Consider the following 26,297-nt stretch of genomic DNA (forward strand, 5'->3'; position numbering starts at 1 on the left):
ATTTTGGATTAATGAGAATTTACTCAACCCCCAGTTCAGCAGTTCAGATGCACTAGGGGTAGCTACATTACATTACATTTGTTATGCGCACTATTGGCCCTCAGGCATAAAGGTGCAGACTAGACAGACAATAAGGAAAAAACAGGGAAAGAGACACAAAATGCCCGATTTTCTGCCTTTGAGGTTTTACATCTAGGCTGTATTATCAGATTTCCTGATCTGAGAGTTCGTTGATTACACTTCTCTTTTATATGGCTTTGTAGATAAGCGGGCATTACTTGTAGCCTGCATTTGAAAGTAATGACCAGCACTCTAAAAGAGATCCGGGATTCAATGGGAAGCCAGTGGAGAGAACGCCTGGCCTCAGTTACGTGGCTCTGCCTAGGAAGTCTGAAAACTACTCTGACCGCCCATTTCTGAGCTACCTGCAGCCTGCGCTGTTCTTGCTGACTGATGCCCAGCAATAGACTGCAGCAATAATCTAGCTTTGCTCCAATTATTGCCCTGGCAATTGTCTCAGCACTTTCTTGAGAAATCATGGGCCTCAAGTGAGCCAATAGTTTAATATAATACACTACTCTGGCCACTACTGTAGAGACATGAGCCTTCATGCTCAATGTCGAGTGCAGAGTTACCCCCAGATTTTTTGTTTTAGGTACAGAGATGATGTCATCTCCCAATTTAAAAGAGCTATAGGCTTGATTTAAATTGTTTGATGCTTTAAAACTATCTACAATCAGCAACTGTCTCGCTTCGATTCAGGGCTAGGAAATTATCCAACATCCACTGTTCGTTCGATCAATGCAAAGATTCTATTAACCTCTAACTCATCAGTCTCATGATGTCCGGTTAATGAGATGACACATTGGGTGTCATCTGCATAGTTTGAGAATACGACCCTCTCTTCCTCTAGCATGAAGAAGAAGGGGGCCATAAACAGATTATAGAGGCAGGGCGACATAATTGCCCCTTGTGAAACCCCATACAGCACTGATAGCGGGGGGGCTTCAGCAGAGGCCGAGCAAACTCTACTGCTTCTGTGCTCCAGAAATGAAGCAACCCACTGGGCTGCCGAGTCGGAGAGGTTTGCTACCTCCCGTAATCTGGGAATAAGAATGGAGTGTTCGATTAAATCAAATGCCGCAGATTGGTCTAATGAGATAATCAGAGACAAACGACTTCTGTCCATTTCTCCCAAAAGTTTAGTTTTCAGCTCTAGAAGAGTGGTTTCAGTCCCATATTTTTTTCTGAAACCTGACTGGTTAGGATGGAGAATAGGATGTAACTCCAAATGTTCAGCTAACTGACCATAGGCCACTCTGTCCAAAATATTAAGTAAAAAGGGTGTGTTGGAGATGGGGCGAAAATTTAACGGATTACCCATTGCCAAACCTGGCTTCTTAAGAATTGGGGTGACCATCGTAGGTTTTAGCTCATCTGGTACATTGCTTTCCTTCAGAGAGGTGTTTATGAAGGTGCGCACAGCTTCAATGAGACGCGGAGGGCATGTTTTCATAACCATAGAAGAGAATGCATCTCCACTGCACTGTGAGGGTTTCTTTTGCTCGATAATTTATTTTAGTTCACTCTCTGTGATGGGATGAAAATTGAACAGAGGAACTGAGAGGTAATGACTGAACCCTTTGTTTGAGTCCTTACTAGAAGGAATGGAGGAGTTATTATTTTCCCAACATTGATGTCTGAACTTTATGTAGCTTATTGTGAAAGCTTTCTTGTATGAGTTGACACCAATTATCATATTTAACTTGAGTATCTAATGGAGCGGGAGTAATCTCCTGTTCCTTTAGTATCTTATAGATTTCCCTTGTATTTGATTTTGCTGTGTTGATGCGATCATTATGAAAGTCTCTCTTTGCCTCGAGAATGGATTTTTTGTACACATACTAAGTTTTTATACCTTGCTAGAGATGCTGGGTTGTGTTCCTTTTTCCACTCAAAGAACGCTTTACTGACTTCCGATTTCTTGGTTCTGAGATCCGCAGAGAACCAAGCTTTGCTTTTATGTTCAGTATCCTTTATCTTTTTTAACTTGAGCGGTGCCAACTTAACTGATATAGAGGTCAGGTCGTTTATCAAGATTACAGCCATGTCCTGCGAAGACATTTCTGTTTGAGAGCTTAAGAGTTTATTATCTAACAGTGGGTCAATGTTATAAGACGTGATATGTTTAAGATTCTGCAGCTATTCTAACATCTACTTATTGTTAGACTACATGTGTATGTTTCCACTTCCATCAATGTGTCAGATGAGTGCCAGGAACGAGGTACACTTGTTTATCAAGTGGTTTAAAAGCATGAGGTGCTGCACCGTAGGATTGACGTGAAAAGATTCTGTGAGGTTCCCAGTGCAGGGAGAGTAGTGGGGTGCTGTTGCTTCTGTTTTAAGGGCAGTGGCTGATCTGTGTTTGTTCCTAGTGGTGAAAGGGCATGCTGTGCTGGCAGAGGGGGGTGTGTGTGTGTGTGTGTGTGCGTGTGCGTGCGTGCGTGTGCGTGTGTGTGTGTGTGTGTATATATATATATATATATATATATAACTACACTTACCTCGACTTGTAAAAGACTGGAATCATCTCGAGAACCCCCATGAAAATCAGTTCCATTTCTTTCGTGCCCTGTCCTGAGGTAGTGGTCTTCATAGTGGTAGTGGTTTGTCCTATGGGAAAAAGGTAATGAGATTGAATGGCGAAAGAAAGACAGAGAAATGGGTGAGGTCGGGTGAATGTGTATTTTTGAGTGTTAGCATTACAAAATTGGGTCAAGATATTTACCTTTTCATCATCACTGGATTGTCAACATAATAAATCAAAGGAAAGCTCAAAGTAGAGGCAGGAGGGTAAGAAGAAACAGCCAAATTAAATCCTGTCTATGCAGCATGGAGCGGGACACAAAATGATTATCTCTATCTTGCCATGGAAAATTAACAACATTCTAGAAAGTTCACCAGAAGAAGCAGCAGGTGTACCTGCATACTGTTTCCTGCAGCCAATGGAGTTTAAAGTGAAATATTATTGTTATTTTTTTGTTCAATGAAAAAGATATGTCCAGCCCTGTGTTTTTCTCCATTACGATTTTCATTGTGTGACCACTATCTGAACAAGAAGTCTCTGGGACTTTGAAAGCTTATGCATTTTTTCATCTCATCAGAATTTTTTCAGTTTCTTCTATAAAAGGTATCACAACTTCGGCTTTGTTTGATTTCAACTGGACACAGGATCAAACTTTTCTCATACCACAGATGAAAAGAGCATACCGCAAGGCCAATTTCCAAATGCACAAGCTCAGGAAATATACAGGTATAAGACAATGACACAAAAAGTAGATCTGACCAGACACTTGGTCCTCAATGGACTGGACTTCTGTGTCAGTGTTAAAGTAGAGCTGAATAAAATTGGAATCCCTCAGTTGCAGCTATTGCAAAACTAGACAAATCCTGTGCCATAAGACCCATAATCGGAACTAAAAATGTTTTGATAGGTACCCATTGAACATCACATATCATTCAAAATACTATGCCTGGACCACCGTGGTATGTCGTAGAGAAGGCCAGAATACATATTCATCCTGCTCACCCGGTACTGTTTTAGTAGGCAGCAGAAAATCATTTACTTTAAAAGACTTCAACATGGGGGAAGTATCTTTGCTTGGAATGTCCTACTGCCTGGAGTGACTTCACAAAATGTTTGAGACCTGAGAACTACCATGCACGGTGCAAATGCACCCTAAAAGCACACCTCAACCAAAAAGCGTTCAACTCATTAGCTAAAGGGGACCCGCTGCAATGCAGGGGAGTAGGACCTCTATGAGAAATTACTAGCAGTGAGTGACAGAGACGGATCACCTGGATGTTAGGGAAACTGGAAACGCTTGGAATGTTGATACAAAGATAGGGCTTTCTAGATGAGGACTATTAGGACCTCCCGTTATCTAGGGAAATAGAAGACATCTCAGCATGACATCATATTTTGGGCTAAATGCACATGGACTTCCAAACTACCCACTTCATTTTATTGATTGATTATTAAACATGTGGTTATTATTCTATGTAACATTAAATGAATGTTTAATTGTGCCCCTGTTTTATAACCATGTTTTCTGTTAGCTGCCACTCCCCTCCCGTCCTACTGCTTCCATTGTACTGGATACCCTTTCTTTATGCAGTATGCAAGCACTTGTTGTAAATGTCCAGCAAGAAAAAATGGCTGACCGTACCTGCCATAAAAACAACAGGTGTGTGTAAGCAAAGGAATAATTTGACCATGATATACTCTCCAGGGAGGTTCTGTGGAGATCCCTCTGAATCGGCTGTTAAATTGTCTCAATCCTTTCACAATCTGTCAATTCTTTCTGAGTGATGACATTTCCAGGACAGAAAATGAGAAAGATAAACACCTGCATATTTGAACCATGGCACCACCTCCAGTTTTGTTGTACCCTTCCAGCATGCTTGCATGCTTGGCAGAATGTTATGGGCCAAAATATAGTGATTTTGGTTTTCTGCATATCCACATCAATTTTCTTGGCTGCACAATCTTAACCCACTGCCCTAAGTTTTCTCTGTAGCCCATTAGGCGTGAGGTCCCAAAGGACCATATAATTTGCATGAATTAGACAGACACGTTTTCCCCACCCAAGGTAGGGGAGAAAAACCTGTCGTTTGCGATAGCAACTGGGAGGTCAGTAAGATTTATTTTGAACAGTAGGGGACAAGAACACAATCTGTCTAAGACCACCATATGTATTGATGGGTTCAGTACAAAAATCAACACTACCTAATCTAATCTGCACGCAGTTATTCATGTGAAGGTCTCTCAGGATCGCAAGTATGGGGATACAATCAATAGTTCATGGACATTTTCTGTAGACAGTCCCTGTTAACCCTGCCAAATAGAGCCTGGAAATCTCTTAAGCAGTAATTAAGCTGCCCTTTCTTCCGAATGCAGTTCCAGGGACACACGACAGGGAAATGCAGCGATCATCTGTGATCCATCCCTGACCTAAGCCCAACTGCTACTCTGAAATCATTTGGTCTCTTTCAATCTAGTCGTCTAGCCACTAAAGCAACATTCTGCAGAAATCCCTGGCTCCAACATCTATACATATTAAACTAAAATAGGGTGCATCACATCACAATTTGAAATAAAAAAACCATAGGTTGCTAACTATTCAAAATGTCTAGGCTTCTTGGAAACAGTCACACTAATATTCAAACCAATTCTATGACAAGACCGGAGGCAAGCATTATGCTTAAACTCCTTTAATACTGCCAATCACAGCATTTCAAAACTTCTCAAATTTAAACCAATGTTTTTTTTTTTTAAACTTTACAAAATATAAAACTTAAACTCAAGTAATAGTGTATACACGTTGTGTAATCACCCTACAAATCCCAAGAGGCTCTAGGGGTCTAGTAGTCCTAGCCTCACTCTCATCCTCTAATGGGTGAGTCCCTGCAGGTATAATACAGTCCAAACTCTGGGTCCCTTCCTCTTCTTTTTTGCTGCCACTCAGCTAAGTACCTCTCATTCACAATTGCATTAGTAATAGTTTTTTTCTTGTGATTTAGGAGTTTAATAGCGTTATATTTTTAAACCATTTTCAATGGTTTATGAGAAACATGTAATTAAATAGAGTAACACGCAGCCGCGTTACATAGAATAAGCATGTAGGCTGTATAACGAGCGCGCGCGTACCTTTATTATTATTATTTCTTCCGTTAGGATTATTCCGTATTTTCTTTACGTCAATAGATAGAACCCGCCAGCGTTATCACTAGCATTCGGGTTCATTTCACAGGTATCGGGTCTCATTTTCATTCAGTTCCCCTTCTGCGACGCCCGAACGCGGCTGTGGAGCAGGCAAACTTTCGATGTGAGCATGTGCGCGCATGCGCAGTGTGCAGTTAGTGATTCTTCCTAACGGTCTCGAACGAAAGAAGTCGCAGACCTCGTTCGAGCACCTCTATTCATCGCAGAAGCTTCGTTTTGAAGCGGTTTCTGCAGTAAAGGACAGGAGATTAACATATTAAGAGCATGAATGAAAAAAGAAAAAAAATGTTTGCTCTTACCTTCCCATCACACGCAGGGTGGATACTGAAGGATTTATCCCCCTCTTTGCCTGGGCTGGATAGCCTTAAAGCGTGTATTCTTCGGTTCAGAAGGACAATTCACCAGTCTATAAGAGAAATGGCTTCAGACAGAGGTGGAGAATACTGGGAGGAATATGAGGAGCAAGATACAGAGCTCCAGGAAGAAGAGATGGATCTATCTCGTAGCTTTAAGAAGGTATTAGGGGACTCCCTGATTAAAGCAGTGGCACAGGGGGTTCAACCTATTCAAGAGAGACTGCAAGTTCTCGAGAACCTTTTGGGCACAAAAGCTGGCTTGCTTGACGATCCAGGTGAAGGGACCTCCACCAACATTGTTGACAACACGAATAGGGGGTGTAAAGTGGCCCGGAAGAGGAAGCAGTCTTCTACCCCCCCCCCCCCCCGGGCTCAATAAAGGGGATATGAGAGAAGCCCCAGGAGGCAGCTGATGCCTTCCTCAGACTGAAGGAAGAGTTCCTGTCCAAATCAGCCGTGCCCAGCCTCCCACACCCGACCCCAGGGTCGAATAATATGGGGGAATTAATCTCATCATCTGAGGAGTTCGACCAAGAGGAGGAGGATGATGAGAGTGTAAATATGGATAACGTACCGGACAAGATAACAGGTACGGAGAAAGCCAGCTTGGTGGAGGGTACCCCAGAGGATGACATGTCCAACATGTTTGAGCCAGAGGCGATCAGGCATCCACAATCCACGGAGTGGACCCCATCCCCAAGAGTTGCCACGTACATGGCTCAAAGAATCAGGAAACCCTTAGAGAAAGAGGTCAGGTTTCGCCTAAGATCGGAGTACCTAAGACCAGAGCCCAGTAAAAGTATCGGAGACTCCAGACCTGGACCCAAAGATGCTTTCATTCATTTCTAAAGCAAGCAAAGACTTAAGGAAAGGCATGGACTGAGCTTGGCGATCTTGCCAAGATAAAGTACTGTGCTTGACAGGTCCCATAGCGAAGATAATGGACCTTGCTGAAAGAGCTAAAGATACGGGGGAACACATAGATCCAGTCATCCTAGCAGGTTGGGCGCAACACGCCGTGTGCTTACTAGGTAATACTAACTCAGCAATGTCAACAGAAAGGAGGAAGTCCATGCTCCTCAAGATAGACGCAAAACTAGGCGATCTAGCCTCTTATGAGGCGGGAGAAGGTGCCCAGGGGCTACTCTTCGGGGACACCTTCGTAAAGGAAATGAGCAGATTCGTGGGAACATATACAGCTCTGGAGAAGGCGCAAGCATCGATCAAGATAGTCTTTCCAGGTCGAGTTTTTGCAGGGGCCGGTCGATTCAGGGGCCGCTCGACCGGCCGCTTCAATACAAATAGAAGGCCACAGGGACCAAGGGCTCAATATTGGGAGTCGTGCCAACAAGATACATTCTTCCCCAACCGAGGAAGGAGCTTCAGGGGGAGAAGAGGCAGAGGATACTTCAGGCACCAGAATGCCAATGCAGGTGAGAAAGCGCAGTGCATTGTATCTGCCAGTGGGGGGCAGGACCTCGCTATTCGTAGACAATTGGCGCAAGCTTTAATCAGACGCATGGGTACTTCAGACAGCCCAAGGTTGCCAGTTAGAATTTCTGGGATTGCCCTCGCAGACAGGCCCTCCCCCAAGCATACACTACTCGGAAGAGGAGAAGGGGCTATTAGACAAGGAGATTCAAGCACTAGCAGACAAGCAGGCGATAGAGAGAGCGCATCCACATTCATTAGGCTTCTTGAGCAATATGTTTTTAGTCCACAGGAAAGGAAAGGTGCGACCTGTGGTAAACTTAAAAGAATTGAACTGCAGGGTAATATACAGACACTTCAAGATGGAAGGAATCCATCTACTAGCAGACCTTCTCAGGAAAGGGGACTGGTTAGCCAGATTAGACCTGAAGGACGCCTATGTGACAATACCCATTGCCCAACAGTTCCGGCATTTCCTGCAATTCAATTGGAAAGGACAGAGATGGCAATTCAAGACCCTACCTTTCAGCCTAGCATCGGCCCCGTGGGTGTTTACCAAGCTAATGAGACCACTAGCAGCAGCATTGCGAGACAAGGGTTTCAGAATAATAATATACCTAGACGATATTCTGCTTATAGCAGAAGACAAGGACAGGTTGCGACAACAGATCCAGCGAGCAGTGTCACTGATTCTAAGTCTAGGGTTTCTCTCAACGCAGAAAAATCAGCCCTCTTACCTTGCAAAAGAATAGAATTGCTAGGCTTTATAATAGACACAGAGAAAGCCATGTTAGAACTTCCCATGAGCAAAATCAGAGCGATAAAAAGAGATCTGAAGTCGGCTCTGAAGAAACCGGTTATATCGCTTCGGAATCTAGCCAGGATAGTTGGCCTGCTAGCAGCATCAATTCAAGCGATATTTCCGGGGCCTCTACATTATCAAGCTCTTCAGAGGCTCAAGATATAATACCTACAAGAGGGATGGAGATACCATCATCTGTTCCTCTAGATCAGGAGAGCAGATCGGAGATCGAATGGTGGCTCAGCAATATGGAAGCCTGGAACGGGCACGCCATATTCGGAGACTCACCAGAGATCGTCATAGAATCCGACGCCAGCAGAACAGGCTGGGGAGCGAGATGCGGGCTCATAGAAACAGGGCGTAAATGGTCACAGGAGGAGTGGGAGTTGCACATAAACTGTCTAGAGCTCTTAGCGGGATCTTTTGCAGTGCAGGCTTTCACCAAGGATCGCGCAAAATGTTGCATTCTGTTGAGGATGGACAACATTTCGGCAGTGAAATACATCAACAAACAGGGAGGCACTCGATCCAAAATGTTAGCGGAACTAGCCAAGGATTTCTGGCACGATTGTTTGGCAAGGGAGATAGCGGTAAAAGCAGAATATCTTCCGGGAGCGAGCAATTCAGTAGCGGATTGGAACTCCAGGTATCTGACAGACTCAAGCGACTGGATGCTGCATGCATCCGTATTCGAGAAGTTACGGCGGAAGTGGGGTCCGTTCGATACGGACCTATTCACTTCAAGACTAAACGCCCAACTGACAAAGTACTTCAGTTGGAGGCTTGACCCGGGTGCAGCAGGGACAGATGCGTTCCTCCACAGTTGGAAAGTTCATACACACTACGCCTTTCCCCCCTTTGCGATGCTGGCGAGAGCACTAGCAAAGGTCCGCAGGGAGAAAGCAGAATTAGTACTTGTGACACCAGAGTGGAGATCTCAAGCCTGGTTTCCAGTTCTGATGGAACTTTCTATGGATTTTCCTCAGAGGATTGCGAGCAAACCAGACTTGCTAGTAGACCCGAGAGGCAATCCTCACCTGTTGATTCAGAACAACACTCTGAACCTGATAGCATTTGCGAATTTCAGGCGGTGATGGTGTTTGCCAGGCCTTTCAGAGGAAGCTACAGAGCTCATTAAAGTATCATGGGCCCCATCTACAGTCAGGAGCTATAATTCTGCTTGGCAAGCCTGGTAGATATGGTGCAGAGAAAGGAGTGTTTCTTCCATTTCAGCCCCTATAGAAAATGTACTAAATTTCCTGGCATACCTAACCATGAGCGGGAAGGCTTTCAGAACAGTGGGAGTGTATAGGTCGGCTATTTCAGCCGGACACAAGCTGGTAGCAGGAGTTCCAGTAGGAGAGCACCCGGCAGTCTCCTGACTACTCAAAGGGATCAAAGTCACGAAACCCCCTCTTCCTAGATATTCAGTTCTCTGGGACGTAAACAAGATATTTAGACTTTTCGAGCAATGGCCTAGGAATGACCTATTATCAGGGAGACCGCTTTCAGGTAAACTAGCGACTTTACTCTGTTTAGTTTCATGTCGAAGAGCTTCGGACGTGAAAGCACTAGAGATCGACAGAAAGATCTTCTATCGAGATGGCGTAGCTTTCAACATTGCGCAGCGTACCAAGACAAATTCCAAAGTAATTTCTTACCCCTACTTCCAGGTTAATGATAATCTATGTGTAGCAAAATGTATTAAATGATACGAAGCAGCAACAGCAAGCGTTCGAACTCATAGTGTAACACAATTGCTCATAGCGCGCAGGAGACCCTTTAAAGCAGTCACTTCATCTACCATAGCAAGATGGGTGAAAGAGATCATGGAGCTGGCAGGCATAGATATTTCTGTGTTCGGGGCTCATTCAACAAGAGGATCTATGGCTTCTGGAGCTTTTGCAGCAGGTTTTCCGCTGTAGGAGATCCTGAAGGCAGCAGATTGGTCCAGTGACTCAGTTTTCAGGACCTTCTATAGTAAGCCAGTAGCAAATATGGCAAAGACAATTGTACAAAGCTTTGAACATGGATAATGCTCACCTCTTGTCTTGTCATAGAATGAAGATTGCCAAAGCGCATAGCGCAGAAAGTCTTGATTCTATTAAAGACACGGAGGCGAGCATTATCCCACCCAAAAAGATGAACTTCGCTGCAAAAGATAAAAAATTGTAAAGAAAGATTTCTGATTATGTGTACCTGTATTTTTTATATTCAATGCTGTGCTGTTTAGCGAATTCCCACCCTAATAGTATCGTTTCTCTGTGATTAAGGGGAAGATCAGAGGAACTCCAGGGATTGAGAAAAAGTAGACATATCCCTCAGAGGAGTTTCAATCAGTTCAAGAGTGACTCTAAAGTAGAGAAGTTAACAGTTCCACAAAAAAGAAGAGGAAGGGACCCAGAGTTTAAGTTTTATATTTTGTAAAGTTTAAAAAAAAAAAACATTGGTTTCAATTTGAGAAGTTTTGAAATGCTGTGATTGGCAGTATTAAAGGAGTTTAAGCATAATGCTCGCCTCCGTGTCTTTAATAGAATCAAGACTTCCTGCACTATGCGCTTTGGCAATCTTCATTATCTGCTTTTTCTTTGAGCACTTAGGCAATGTTTCATTTTGCCTGTTGGCATCCTCAGGGGATGCCTCTTTTGCTTCTGCTCTGAATCTACTTTTAGCCATAGAAAACACAGCACAACACCCCTTCAAGACATCCATGTTTTTCCCTTGGGCTCGCTGCTGCCATGAACATCTGACAGTGTCACTTTTGCCGATAAAGAGAGCAAGACAGAGAAAGAACGCAGGGAGTGGAGGAGAGTGATAGAGTGATAGAGGAAGAGAGAGAGCTCAAGATCGGAATCTGGTTTGCCTGGTACAACTAGTAATTATATACATTGCTAAACAAAGAAGTTGGGTGGATAATCAAGAGCATGAGTACACCATTGGGTCCCAAGGAAGGGGAGTCCTTCGTCCGAGACATAGCAGTAATAATAGCTGGGATTTAGAGGTCCAGGGAACACCGACTCAATCCTCAATGGTGCAAACTGGTTCATAATGGACCAGTAGCCCATCTGATTTGCCTCACTTAAGGTGGAGACTGTAGGGGCTTGCCCCTTTCTAACCTTTCACCAAAGGCTGATGCATATACATTGATAGACAGTCACTCCACTGTGGTTCTGCTGCAAAGTTCTCATTCAACTGCTGCCAGTTACCCATCCTTTAGGCAACCAGCAGACAAAGGTCCCTTGAGCTCCCCTTTTGAGTGGCCACTAGCATGAGGTGCCAGGATTCCTGTTAGCCTCCTTTTTAAAGATTAAGATGTGTACACTCATTTGCCTCTGCTCTCAACACTGATTTGTTGAACAGTGCATTAGGACACTTGAGCAATCATGGTTTTGTTTGTTTAAATTAAAACAATCTTGGTCGAAATAAGAATTAATAGAAGACTTATTAAGACAGTCTTGGCTGGACGCAGAATTAATAGCAGACTTACTCCCTTTTATGGGCTGATGCGTTTTATGCACATTCAATGTAATCAGTGCCTCTAGCAGCAGATTAGAAGTGGCATGTGGAATACACACCCTATGTGTTCAGCAGCATGGTCCATAGGCTCACAATTTGGAAGCACCACTGGAAGATTCAGCATAGTTTGATTTCTCCACCTCTTTAACTTCCTGTTCGCCAGGTAAGTTTAGCACCGGAGTCAACCAGGCATATGATAACACACACTGAGGCAAATTCTCCCTACAGGACCAGTTCAGGATATGGAAGGTCGAACACCAAATAGTGTTCCTGGTTAATAACTCATAAATGCAGGGAACTACCTGAGCAGACCCTATAGAAAATATGCTTTGCGGACAATACTCTACAAACTCACCATTTAGCCCACACACGTCCAGATCCTTTAGCGGCTTACATACCAATGGGGCTTGGTGGCCCAGTGGCAGATCACCAGTAGTACAATGTGTGAAATGTTCCAGAAATGTGCAACGGGCTAGTGATTACCTGACCCTGTGAATTAATAAATTCTGTAATATGAAATTACGTGCATTGTCCATATTCTTGAAAGGCAAACACGTTGCTGTCCTATCAGAGTAAGCAAAAGGCCCAATTTGCGGAAGACTATTGTGACATCTGCTATGAGAATTAATCTGGCCCTTCATTGAAGTTCTCATTGGTGAAAGCTTCAGTTCGGTGTCAAGCGGGAATGTAACTGAGCATCTCTCAGATGATTTAATCTTGATGAAGCTAGAAGAAATATAGCTTGTTTTTTCTTTCTGCTTGTGTACTAAAAGAGATGACTAGGGGGTCATCAAGAGTTGGTTGGAAAAGGTAAATCTGTCAGAATTTGCCAAATGTCACCAGAGTTACCCCCGTACAATTCAAGGTTGGGGGTATATTTACTTACAGGTGCATTCAAAGGGAATACCGCTGGCAGCGAAGAAGGCACATTGTCATCCCGAAAATCCACCTATTTTTACCTCCATCTCAGAGGTGGACCTAAAAATTCCAAATTGGCCCCAAAAATATTAATGACTTTTTGTAATGTACAGAAGTGATTCACAGGTACTTTCCTTCAATGCAGCAAGAATATTTTTAGAATGGGACATGGTAGGGTGTGACAATGTGGACATCTTTGAAGCCCCCCTCTCATTCAAAGCCATGTAGGGCATAAAAGGGTCAGAAAGGACCTATTTCTGCAAAAAGGTCAGAATTGATCATTTTGAGCATTCAAAAAATATGAAAATCAATACTATGTTACTGCTGAGGTGAAGTAAAATAATTACTAGCAGATCACGTAAGAGCCAAAGATCGAGAATTTCTGTGAGTTCGCTCTGAGGGCTCCAATAGACCACGATTGCTGATTCTGGGACAAATAGCTCTTCAGCTGACCTACCAAGAGTTGATTGCCTATACACATAGTTAAAGTCCAAAAACTAAAATTAAAAACAACAAGATCTGCTATATCCACAATTTAACCAGAACCCGCCAAAAGGGTCTGACTTTGAGCTCTATATTAGAAGGGCTCTAGATCAAAGCTGCTACTCCTCTATAATGTGACTATATTAGAAGGGATCTAAATCAAAACTGCTCCTGCTCTATTATGTGACTATACCATGAATTCCAGGCCCTCATAGTAGCTTCCTGTCTATGTTCATCAAATGCGATTCTTGCATTTGGGCAATATTGCAGACCGTCCTCGCCATACGTCTCAACACCTGCAGCTGCTTCCTGCAGGAACTTAGCCTGTACACACTACAAGTGGGAAAGTAGACTAATAGTAGCACTGTGAAATACAAAGGTTACAGAGAGCACATGCACCAGAATCTACCTATCTGTACAGCTCTCTTGAAATAATCAGCAGCACATTGCTCCCAACCTAAATCCTACCTCACCAATCACCAAAACAGCCAGATTCCTGCAGGTTGATGGATGCCAGAAAAAGAAACTTGGCATATGCTTCTAGGATTTAAATTCCCTGATTTTGTGAATTAAGCACTCAGCTTCTCTTACAGGGAGTTATTCCTTTTAACATGAAGATAAACTAATGTCTGAAAGGAGGCATCAATACCCATTTGCTTCAAGGGGGGCATAGATGTTTGAATTGCCCAGTGGTGCTGTGATTTTGAGCGGCTTTCACCAGAAGGCAGAAATAGGACCATGGCCCTCATTATGTGTTGGCCGATATCCAGTGGCATATCAGCAAACGGTACCACTGTCTCTGCCACCGGATACCCCGGTATTACCCGGATATTACGGGAGGCGTAGACGGCGTACCTCCCCAATACATGGAGTTCTATAGGACTCCATGGGATGGGGTTTCCTGAATCAGCTGCATGTGATTCAGGCATTTATCTGCTGGTAGGTGCCTGATCGATCGGCAGGTTAGGCCTGTCTGTAGCTCAGAGCTCTACCGGCAGACTTGATGTTGGCCGGTAGGGGCCCTATATGTTTTTATTGGCACTTTATTTCCGGACCGGCAAATTGATAATGAGGCTACATGAATCAGTGTGAACAAGAGTCCTCACCTTAGAAAAAAATCATAATAATTAATCTGGGTTTTTCTGTGCATGAATCCAGATTTATAGCAACTCAGGGCGCCCTAGGAATGTTTTCAAAGATCTCATGCTTACAACTTAAGCGCACTTAAATGCTTCAAAAAGCTTAATAGAATTATCAGAGGTCTTTGACACCTGCTTCTGGGATTTTAATAAAGAAATGTAGAGGGGCAAATGCACATGCAATCTCTAGTGCCCGCCCACTCACCTCTGTCATACTGGAATTGTAGCAAGAGAGCACTGTGTGTGACACTGGGTATTGTCCCAACACTGCATCGAAGTTATGAGAGACGGTATGCACTTAGACAACTGTATCAAATGTACCCTTGCACTGAGTTGGTGGAAGGATGTCTGTATACACCATTGGACATCGAAGAGCTGTAATCGAAATCAAACGAGGGCAGAGTGATCTCATAAAGATAAGACACAAAGATGCACTGAAACGATATGCAAATTCTTGACTAAAGATGTAACTGAAGTAACACGAGAAACATGTAGATGAATATGAAGAAATCATGTGCACCAAAGAAATAAGTGATGAAGTGAATGTACATACGCAGAAATGCAAGGTAGTTGTGATATACACAAACTTGCTGCAGAAGAAAATATAACTTGATTAAAGCAGCCATGATCAAAAGTATGGACGTTGGCCCTGTGTTAAAAATGACCAAACTACCTCAGAAACGGACTAGGGCTGCAGAGCTGAAAGGTGCTGAAAAAACAGCTTTGTTTGAGGAACAAAGAATATCTATTGGCCTGGGATAAAGGATGTCACATCAAGAAATAATTGCAAGGCACAAAGGGAGTCAAGAGGATAAGCTGCATATGCATGACATATTTCTCTTAGATTAAGCAAAGAAGAAAGCATCTGCAAGTGCCAAGTATTGGACAATCAAGGATGCAGAAAGCATATGTGAGGCAGCGCAGCCAAGCCTCCAGAGGCCAAGACGAGTAATGGCACCCAGCATAATTGCATTAAATAGCATTAAATAAAAGATCAAAATGGACAAAATCGTGGTCTCCTCACACGTGATTCAGGCCGTATAATATATATATATATATATATATATACACACACTTATAATACAGAGCGGGCCAAATACTTTTTTTGCAAAGTTTGGTGAGGATTCGTCCAGGGGGAGCGTGTTCTTCCTATGGGTTTAGCAACGTAACCATAACTACAGACTTTTTGGGCAGCTTTTAACTTCGCTCCCCCTGGACGAATCCTCACCAAACTTTGCAAAAAAAGTATCTGGCCCGCTCTGAATTGTTTTGGCAAGTTTGGTGAGGTTTTCGTCAAGGGGGGGGGGGGGCAAAGTTATAGGGGATCCCTCATTCTTTTTCTTTTCCATAGACATAATGAAAAGATATTTTTCTCATGCCTATAGCCCAAACCGCTGAATGTGCCGCGGACATCGGACGCGCCCACTGATTGCATGGTGAAAAGCGTGAAGTGCGTCACATTTTTGGAAACGCCCGCCATGTTGGATTCGCTGACATTCCGGCAGTGTCCGTCGGACACTGCGGTAGAAACATGTAAAAATACCACAACATTGCACTTGTCAAACTTATCAAACAATCTCTGGGGAGGTGAGGGGTGATGAGGATGGGATGGGAGATGCCCGTAAGAAGCCAAAAAATTGGTGTTTTTCATCCCCGAAATCCGCAATCCGCAAATGCTCCGGATGTTCGGAGGACAGTCCTGTGATGCTCACGAACACTTCAGGTGTTTGGGGACATCTGTGCCTATTTCTGCATCACAGGGTTGGTGAAAAGCAGTTCTTGGATGGCTTATAACTTTGGCACCACTCATTGAAACTGCATGACCTGATTCTGAATGGTTATCCGAAGTTTGGTGGGATTCTGTCAAGAGGGGGCAAAATTAGAGGCGGATTCCCAAAATATTGTAAAGGCTTATAAATGTGGTGCCAGTTGACGAATCTGCACAAAAGCTTGCAAAATAATTTTAATTCTAGATATAAATGTTTTTGTAAAGTTTGGTGGGATTTTCTGAAAAGGGGGCTAAATTAGATGGGATCACAACATTTTTAGATGGCTTATAACTTTGTTTCCGTTTGACGAATGTGGACAAAGGTTTTCAGAACGATTATAGACCCAACCTTCAAGGGAAGTAATAAAGAGAACATTATCGTATAGATTTTTAAAATTGGTTAAAGAATAGTTTTTTCTGGTAATGGGTGACGATCGATGGTGCTTGCCCGAATCAATTATTGTGGTATATTTGATTGAATAAGTAAAAGGATAAAAGGTCTGGTAAGTATTGACAGTCAAAAATGACTTGTCATCATGGGGGCACTCCCCTTCTACATCTATGCAGGACATTACCAAGGTACACACCTAAGATTATAAAGTACCATGCTGAGTGGGTAAAAGGCACAACTAAAAAAACACTCATGCCATGGCCTCAAGAAGGCTCATTATCAAAAACGATATTGCAATACATGCCACATACTTGCATGCTGCATGTAAAGGGAAGAAGCTACAGAAAAGATTAGCTGTTTTAGAATTTTGGAAGATGTATCAGAGTGAGAGAGAAGATCTGTCTGAGAAGGTGTGGATGCTTAATTAGCATAAAGGGGAGGATGTAACGCCTTCGGCCCCTTTTTCCCGTACTGAGAACAAGAGCACAGACATCGAGAAATAGAGATTTTACCCTTTAAAAGAATTAAAAGCAGTGGCAGGGTATGTTAATCCGATATATACGAGCCTCCCGCTTATAACAGTCAGGGTAACATGCAAGAGGGCAAAAATAGAGAACGCAAATATATGTCAACACGCAATGAAAATAAATAGCATGTTGAAAGAAAGGACAGACAGAGGAAGAAGCAAAGAGACAAAGAGGAGTGAAGGACAAAGTCAAGGAAGTGACAATAGTACAGAATGAATGGATGGGAGGACAGATATTACTTGAGCTAGATGACAAGGGCGTAAATGGGTTAGAGAAAGAGAAGAGAAAAAGGAAAAAGAATGAGGAAAATCATACAAGGAAGAGAAGGAAAAAGCAAGGACGCGAAAGGAAGAATGAAGAAGGTATGAGGAACAAAAGGAAGAGAAAGAGAGACTGGGTGAGAAGAAACGAGATGTGATAGAAACACAGAGATTGAAAAAACATAGGTTACAAAGAAGGCGAGAGGAAGAAGAAAAAAAGGAAATGAGAAGAAGGGAAGAAGAAATTAATAGGAGTAGGGGACAAAGGGATGACGAAACAGATTATTATTCCATAGATGCATAGTGCCAATCGTTGCACAAGAGTGATGGGAAGAAGAGAGCGGGTCACAGCAGCCCTGCAGGGAGCTGCAAGTGATACTAAGGATGCACACATGGGCTGATGAGCATGAGGCAGAAGACATAGGGAAAAGGATTGGGGATTTATATAGGCAAATGAGAGATAAAGATGATTACAAAACTTAAGGAAATATTGAAGGATTTTCATTAAAGGAAGCATGATGAACAGATAATGTAATGAAGGAAGAACATAGAATGCTGTCTTTAGACATGGAAAGGGACAATAGACATGGAAAGGGACAATAGTCATACAACCTGGGGTATAATGATCTCAGATGAAGAAAGGGAGGAAAGCAAAAGAGCACGAGGAGGGGTGCATGCAGTTTTTCTAAAGATTCAAGCATTGAGAGAGGGGTAAAATGGTCAGACTTAGAAGGCCCCAAAGAAAAAATTCCAGAACCGACACCATATACTGAGCAACCACAATCATGATCGCGCAGTACAGGGGACATATCAGCGCCCTATGTAAACAGATTAAGGGCACTGCCAGGACAAAGATGAACAGGTGAGACTAGCCCCACCTGGAAGACAAAAAGTGTAGGTGGATATGATTGTGGACTAGTATTTACACAATTCCCATTATTAGGGAAAGGGGGAGGGTGATCACAATATATCCCATGGCCACAAATGGAGAAAGATCATTTGAAATGTAAATTACCTAGTTTGACTGCAGGTGCAGTAAGAGGATTTATGAGTTAGAGTGAATGAAGTTGGGAATGACGTTAGCAATAGGTGACATAAAAGGCCTGCTAGCAGCCATTCTAGGGAAGAGGGCCGATGACAGTTGGAGATGAGCAGGGTATGCAAGTGTGACAGCACAAAACACGACATACAATGGAACGCCATTTAATAATTGCAGAGCAGACGTATGGAGGGTGCTCAGAGTACAATATCCTGACACATCAGACATGGATGCGATTATGACATGGAAAATGGGTGAGGATGAAGATCATGTAGCCTTTTTTCAAGACATTCAAGAACGTTGGCATCTTGAGACGAGAGACCCGTCGCTAGGAGGCAGGAAGAAGCGAAGTTAGTTCCGAAACAATTGTTAAAATTAGCCATAGAGGAAGCAGTATTGACAAGTGGTGAGGACATGACGACATAAGAGATACAACCAGCACAGTCAAGCAATGTAGTGTATCCCATAGATCAAAGGGATCTAGGGGAGGGTGATGTGGATTCCAAAATCCTCAGGGAGGAGGAGGATTTAATGGCAGACAGCCGCAGCAATGCTGGAATTGTGGAAGGATGGGACACATAGCCCGAACAAGTAGAAGCAGCGGGGACATACAGCAAAACTGGCAAGCTCCAAGAGGGGGGATGGGCTATGTTCCACAATACAATACAGAACCACAAGAGTATTATGCCCAAGATCACACGAAGAATCAGACACGTGCGCCACAAATACAGCAAACACAGCAAGCTCTAATACAATTACAAACGTCACATGGGCAACCAAAGCAAGTGCCTATGCAAACACAAGAACTACATACTCAGCAAACCCAGAGACAACAGACCATGGTGTCACAATGGAACACAAATGTTGGAATCCCACAAGCACCCACACCTAGAATAGGGATTGTGACCATGGTGAGATGGAATCCTTTCACAGGTACAGGAATTAATTTATATCCACAATAGGGAAGCCCACAGAGCGACCGGATGTGTTCAGTACTATCAGTGACACCAGACCCCCAAGACGAACCAAGGGTCAAGGTAACGATAGGAGGCAAGACATGTTCATTTATTGTAGACACTGGAGCAACTAGTTCCTGTGTTCAAGAGGGAAAGTACCCAAAGTCTGGCATTGCCATGAATGCACATGGATTCTCTGGGGCTATGAGTTTAGTTCCTTTTACAGATGAATTACCAATCTCTATAGAAGAACATAATGTGTCTATGCCATTAGTTTATTCTCAGTTAATATATTAGGATGTGATTTAATGACAAAACTTAATATGGCAATATCTTTTACTGACAAAGGAATAGCGTGTTCTATCCCAGGGATACAATATATGAATGTAAGAGAGTTTATATTAGCATTTGCAGGCCAAAAGGCATTAAAAGAAGTTCCCTTAGATCAAGAAGTATTCTTGTATGGATTGACTGCCTTATTAACATGGTTACCTAGGTTGGTAGGTAAAATATTGAGAATACCTGAAGAGTTTTTGTTTAGACTGGAAATACCTATCGATGATGAAGAAGGACAGGTTATCCCCCTAGAACTAGAAGCAACAGTGGTAAGAGTGGAAAGGGTGGTTGTTCATGGGACAGACTATGAGGGAAGAGGATGGAGAGCAGTGATAGCCCTTGGTGAAGGGTATAGATTGACATACTTGAAAGACAAAGAACCTTTCAGGGATGAATATTCAGATGATGAGTTCGTATTTTTCATAATTCTCACTTATTTGATTAAAGGAGAGAATAGAAAGATACCACATAGAATGGCATTGGTAAAAAAGGCACTGTCATTTTTTCAGGAACATTTAGAGAAGGTGACAAACATCCTATGGACCAGCATTCCATATAACATGGACCTATTGAGTGGAGCAGGAGCAGTGAAAATCAAGCTTAAACCTGGAGCAATTTTGCCACAAGCAAAGCAATACCCCATATCCAGAGAAGTGGATGAAGGTATATTTGAAACCATTTCCGCTTTAGTACAACAGGGAATATCGGAACCATCAGAATCCCCATGTAACACGACTGTGTATCCAGTGAAGAAATCAACAGCATGGTCGTGGAGATATATTCAGGATCTTCGTGCCTTAAATAATATAGTCGAGGCAACATTTCCCATAGTTCCAAATCCAGCTACATTATGCAGCCAGAGTCAAATATTTTACAGTAATAGATTTGAAGAACACATTTGTCTCAATACCTCTTCACGATTTTACCTCATTTTCATATAGAAACCAGCTCTGGAAACACACACGACTTCCCCAGGGTTAGTGTGAGTCCCCCTCAATCTTTAACAGGGTTCTTCAGATGGACCTAGGTAACATACAACTTGAAAGTGCCATAATCTAGTATGTAGATGACATATTAGTGTGCAGTGAGGCAGAAGAAAAGTGTAGAAAAGACTTGGTTCAGTTAATGACCATACTAGCAGGGAAAAGATATAAAGTAGACATAGAAACCCTACAATTTGGTCATGAAGAGATCCTGTACATAGGACAGTTAATCTCTCAAGAAGGGAGAAAAGTGACACCTGAGAGAGCAGAAGCAATCATGATGACTTAGAACCTAAAACAGTGAGGGAAATGCAACAATGTTTAGGCCTATGAAACAATTGTAGGACCTGGGATTTTGATTACAGTATGTATATTCAACAACTTTTGAATGGACTTAAGGAAGCACAAGTAGGCAAAACTAAGATAACATGAACAGATGAAATGACTGAAGGATTTGAAGAATAAAAGAAGGCGATCAGTATAGCCTCTGTGTTAGGAATTCCAGATTATAATAAAGAGTTTTATCTATTTTCACATTCAAATGGAGAAGTAATGACAGCAGTCCTCACACAGAAAACAACATTAGGACATGGACATAAACCATTAGTCTATTAAAGTGGGATTTTAGATCCAGTAATGAAAGGGCATTTCCCTTGCGAACAGGCGTTAGCTGCTGCTGCTTTCGCTATTAAAAAAGCTGTAAGTATTACATTGGGATGTACATTGACATTATGTGTCGAACACTCGTTATTTGCCATTTTAGAGAAACCCAAAAATACATTGACTACACAAAGAGCATCAGGGTATCAGGTAATTATTTCAAACCCAGCAATCAAAATTGTTAGGTGTAGAATAGTGAATCTATCAACATTTATAGCAAAACTAGTAGGGAAGGAGGACTATGTACATTACTGCACAACACAAAATGAGTTCTATGTTGATATTCCCCATGTTAGAGGAAATGCTCTCGAAGGGGGGGAAATTCTGTTCATTGATGGTTCTTTGAAATTAACCAAATGACAGGAGAAAGACATACGGGATCGGCAGTAGTGAAACTGAACCATGATGGTGAATTTGAAGTAGTGACAAGTGCGAGACTGCCTTCACATTATTCAGCACAGCTTGCATAATTAGTGGCACATATTTCTGCACTTCAGAGATACAAGGATGAGGAAGTGATAGTGTAACCTGACTACGCCTATGTGACGTCAACCATACACGCAGGATTGTCATGTTGGGAAAGGAGGGGTTTCTTCCGTGCAGACGGCACACCAGTGCAACATCCATCCTTACTGGATAAGCTTATTGAAGCATTGAGACTGTCATTGGCTATCGCTGTGGTGAAATGCGCAGCCGATACTAAGAGGACAGACATGATTTCTCACTGTAACAAAGCCACAGACATAGAAGCCAAAAGGGCAGCATATTTCCCAAATATCTCTGATTTTGAAGTATAAGTGTTAAACAAATGTCAGGACGATGTATGATGGTGAAGGAATGTTTCAAAATGTGGCCCATTGTTCAGCTAATGGAGTGACAAGGGCGAGCCCCACAAAAAGAGCAAGATTTATGGAGGAGACAGGGGTGTTCATTATCCCCCGCTGAGGCTACATGGAGACAGAATAGCACTGGAAAGCCAGTTATTCCTCTAGCATTATTGAAGGTGGGGCTGGAGCAGCTTCACTACCCGCGCACACAACTCAAGAGAGTCTTGCTGCCATGATTGCAGAAGATTGGTTTTCACCAAATTTATTAGAACATGTGGCAAAGTTTATTGTGAACTGCATGTGTGCCAGAAATGCACACCAGGGCACACTTTGCAAACAGTGAAATGAGCAATCCCTAGACCCAATGGCCCCTTCCAGCATTTACGTCTAGATTATGTGGATATGTTGCAGACATGTAATGGTTAGAGATACATGTTAGTGGTAGTATGTCCCTTTTCCAGATGGATTGAGGCAGGTCCATGTACACACCCAGATGCCACATGTGCTGCCAAGTTTCTCGTACGTGAGGTATTTCCTAGATGGGGTGTGTGTGCAGTCCTGCGGTCTGATAATGGGCAGAATTTTGTAAACTAACTATTTGAGCAGGTTACTCTTTTATTAGGCATAAAGCATACATTTCCCTCTGCCTATCACCCACAGGCGAATGATATTTGTGTTTGTTTAAATGGGCCCCTTAAAGAGAGGATAGCTAAGATTAAAATCACTTTAAAGAAAAACTGGTTACATTGCTTACCCCTTGCATTATTCACACTGTCAAACCAGCCTGGCTCAGATCACCATCTGACTCCTTATGAGTTGGCAACTGGACACCATATGAGAATACCCCTTGAACCTCCTACTGGGGTAATAACTGATGTCCATAGTGTAGTAAAAACATTAGCATGATTATTTAACAAATATGACCGGTAGTGTTTCTTTTATTTCTCAACAGATCAAAAACCAGAGGGAGGGATCAAAGAAGATTGAAGAAAACAGCCAAACAGTTGATCCCAATGACTTAATGAAGCAACCTAGTTTGATTCCAGGGTACCAGGTGCTAGTACAGTGTTCTGTCAGCACTTGGAATAAACCCCACTTTGAAGGACAGTGCATAGTAGAGGGGGTCACTCCCACAGCTGTCAAGCTTCAAGGAATAAGAGTCTGGCTACATCTGCACGATGTAAAGCCATACAAAGGAGAAACCCTGACCCTTCCTACATCCGCTGACAGTGAAGCAAGAGAAGTAGCTCCATGGATGATGACAAGATCAGCTGCCAAGAACCAAAACAAAGATTCATCGAAATAAGGACACTTTGAATTTCTAAAGAACATTTCATGGCAAAGGAGAAGAAGGACGAATAACTTTTGAAACAAGTTCCAGAATTCTTTTAGATAGGAGAAAGTGACAATGTATTGATGTACCAGATCTAAAAGAAAAGGGCACATCGCACATGTTATGCTACCAATAATAATAACGGTACACACATTCTTGTATGCTGTTTTTACTTACATATTGCAGTCTTATCCAGCTCTAGAAAGACGATATGTGGACATTGTTACATTTTTCAGCAAATCCTAAAAACAGTCCTATTATTTTCAGGATCATTATTGCAATCATTTTGCAGTTTTTGATATAAAAGTGTGATTCACAAAAGTAACAAAATGATGTATTGATTTAAAAGAATGAGAATTTTCCAAAATATATGAGAATTACTGCCAACAGGAAAATCAAAAGGTTTCTTTGGAATACTAATTGTAACCTCATTTTGCACAATGGTTTGTCGTTTCTTCCTTATTATTGTGGCATTTAGACATATAATGATTAAAAATGCAGATACAGTGGTTGACAATGAAAGTTCTCTCATCATCCCTAACAAAGGCACAAGTAGTATTTACCCTGATTTTGCTAAACAAACTGTTCGACTTAAAAGAGATGCTGGTGAAAACCATGAAGCTATAAATACATAGCTTGATAATTCAGCACACTTAAAGAATAACATGTGGCATCAGCACATGAAGGAGGTGGGGAGGAGAACGTCAGAGTGTATTCTCTCATCCCTTATGCCATGAGCACAGCCAGAACATTAATCGCAAGCTAAATACCTGTACATGATTCAAGATATCTCAGCCACTTAGCAGCATGCACAACAAGAGGACAATTGGAAGGAAAATGGGCAACCCTAAGATGGAGGTCAAGAAAGACATTTCCATACGAAGATGGACATATAAAAACGCAGCAAATGGAAAAGAAACCAGGTTGGATGAGAAGGATGCTCATGTACTCACTCAATCGTATGACTGGAGACCAGATAAGTATTGATAAGTATTGTTGAGCAAAAGAGACTATGTGCAGATGCATGGGAAACCACAGAATTGCCTAGATGTTGGGAAAGGCCTCAGATGCTAGTATATGGACGAGTAGCAACCAACACAGGATGGGAAGATGTCATGCTGGCCTGTAGTACACACTTATTGATGACAGCACAAGTGCAGATGGTGCAAATAGTGAATGAATAATGTTTGAAATCATAGTACAAGTATGCAAAACTACTAACATGGGTCAAGAATGAAGCAGAACCTGTATTTATATTACATATATATTGATGATGATATTGTATATATATTGATGAAGAATGTCACACTGTGCTTCAGAAATACAGGATCGACTGAAGTGGGAGGAAGCCAGGTATGTAAGCAGATAATGAGTGTAGAAGCTGCTGTGCTGATGAACCACTATTGAGCCTGTGAAACCAGAGCTTACATGCAGCTGCCTAAACATTGGGGAGGAATATGTTCTATCGTGGTCATACATGTTCCTGCATTGGTGATCCCCCAAAGTGTTCTCCATATTGAAGAGTTTCCAAAGATGGATGCACACCAGAGAAGGAAGAGGTTGCTTAACCTCCTCCCGGCTGAAGAGAGAGAACTATTTCCGAGCAAAATCAATAGAAGCTTATGATAGTATTCCATTTGAGCATAAATTGTTCAGTAAGAATGCAGTAATATTCAGAGCTATATTCATGCCAGGAATCCAAACTGCAGTGAATGCCAAATGGTTGCAGATAACCAGGTGGGAACTGTTACAGAAAATACATATGACAATCAAAGGATTGAATGTGATTCGAGAAGAATTAAGGGCCATCAGACTCATGACCCTCCAGAATAGGTATATGCTGGACTTGATTACAGCAATGGAAGGCAGCGTGTGTGCCACGATCGGGCCTTCCTGTTGCACATACAAACCTGTCCATGATGGAGAAAATGGATCCCTGACAGAGGCAATAACTATGCTGTCAACCTACATATGAAGATGGAGGAAGAAGTCCACGAGACAGAGGAAGATGACTGTTTTTCGTCCCTGTTTTCATGGGTTAAAACCTGGTTGGCAAATGCCTTCAAGCTACTCAGAGCAATACTAGTGTTTGTATTGCTAGGATTTTGTCTTGTAATGATCATTTTAGGATAATGCAAGAAGACAGCAAAGAAAGCTATTGTGATGAAGGTAATGATTAATATGAACGGTGACCATACACCACAGACTGAAGACATTGTCCATGAGAACATAAAGAAGAGTTCCCAGGCTCACCCAAGGATGACGTTTTATTACCCAAAGGATCATATAAATTATGTAGGACGTTGGGTATTCTGTCAAACGACTGAAGAGTGTTCTCACGTGACTTGGAGTGTGGATTACCACATAAAGAATGTAGGCGACCTGAGGGCGGTGACAAAAGTATGGATCCTGAAGTAACCAAAGTATTGAGAAAAGATGAAGATCGAGGAAGAGGAGGTGGTCGAGGACTCAACCACAGAGAGAATGTGGAGGGGCAAATGTACACGTCATCTCTAGTACCCGCCCACTCACCTCTGTCATACTGGAATTGTAGCAAGAGAGCACTGTGTGTGACACTGGGTATTGTCCCAATACCGCATCGAAGTTATGAGAGACGTTATGCACTCAGACAATTTTATTGAATGTACCCTCGCACTGACATGGTGGAAGGATGTCTGCATACAGAACTGGACATCAAAGAGCTGTAATTGAAATCAGACGAGGGTAGAGTGACGTCATGAAGAGAAGACACAAAGACACATTGAAACGATATGGAAATACTTTAAG

The 26,297-nt window shown here is 42.5% G+C and overlaps 1 protein-coding gene across 3 annotated transcripts in view; it reads right to left on the reverse strand.

The window, feature by feature from the left end:
* The window catches only part of SEC16B (SEC16 homolog B, endoplasmic reticulum export factor), a 705,720-nt gene that overhangs the window by 435,686 nt on the left and 243,737 nt on the right, over positions 1-26,297 (reverse strand). For all 3 annotated transcript variants that reach the window (XM_069641151.1, XM_069641150.1, XM_069641152.1), the window contains one exon: positions 2,565-2,673. In XM_069641151.1, the coding sequence (XP_069497252.1) occupies positions 2,565-2,673 (109 nt within the window). The remainder of the gene's footprint in view (positions 1-2,564; positions 2,674-26,297) is intronic.

Source organism: Ambystoma mexicanum, chromosome 1q (assembly GCF_040938575.1).
Source record: "Ambystoma mexicanum isolate Mex_15411 chromosome 1q, UKY_AmexF1_1, whole genome shotgun sequence".
In the NCBI taxonomy this organism is placed as follows: Eukaryota; Metazoa; Chordata; class Amphibia; order Caudata; family Ambystomatidae; genus Ambystoma; species Ambystoma mexicanum.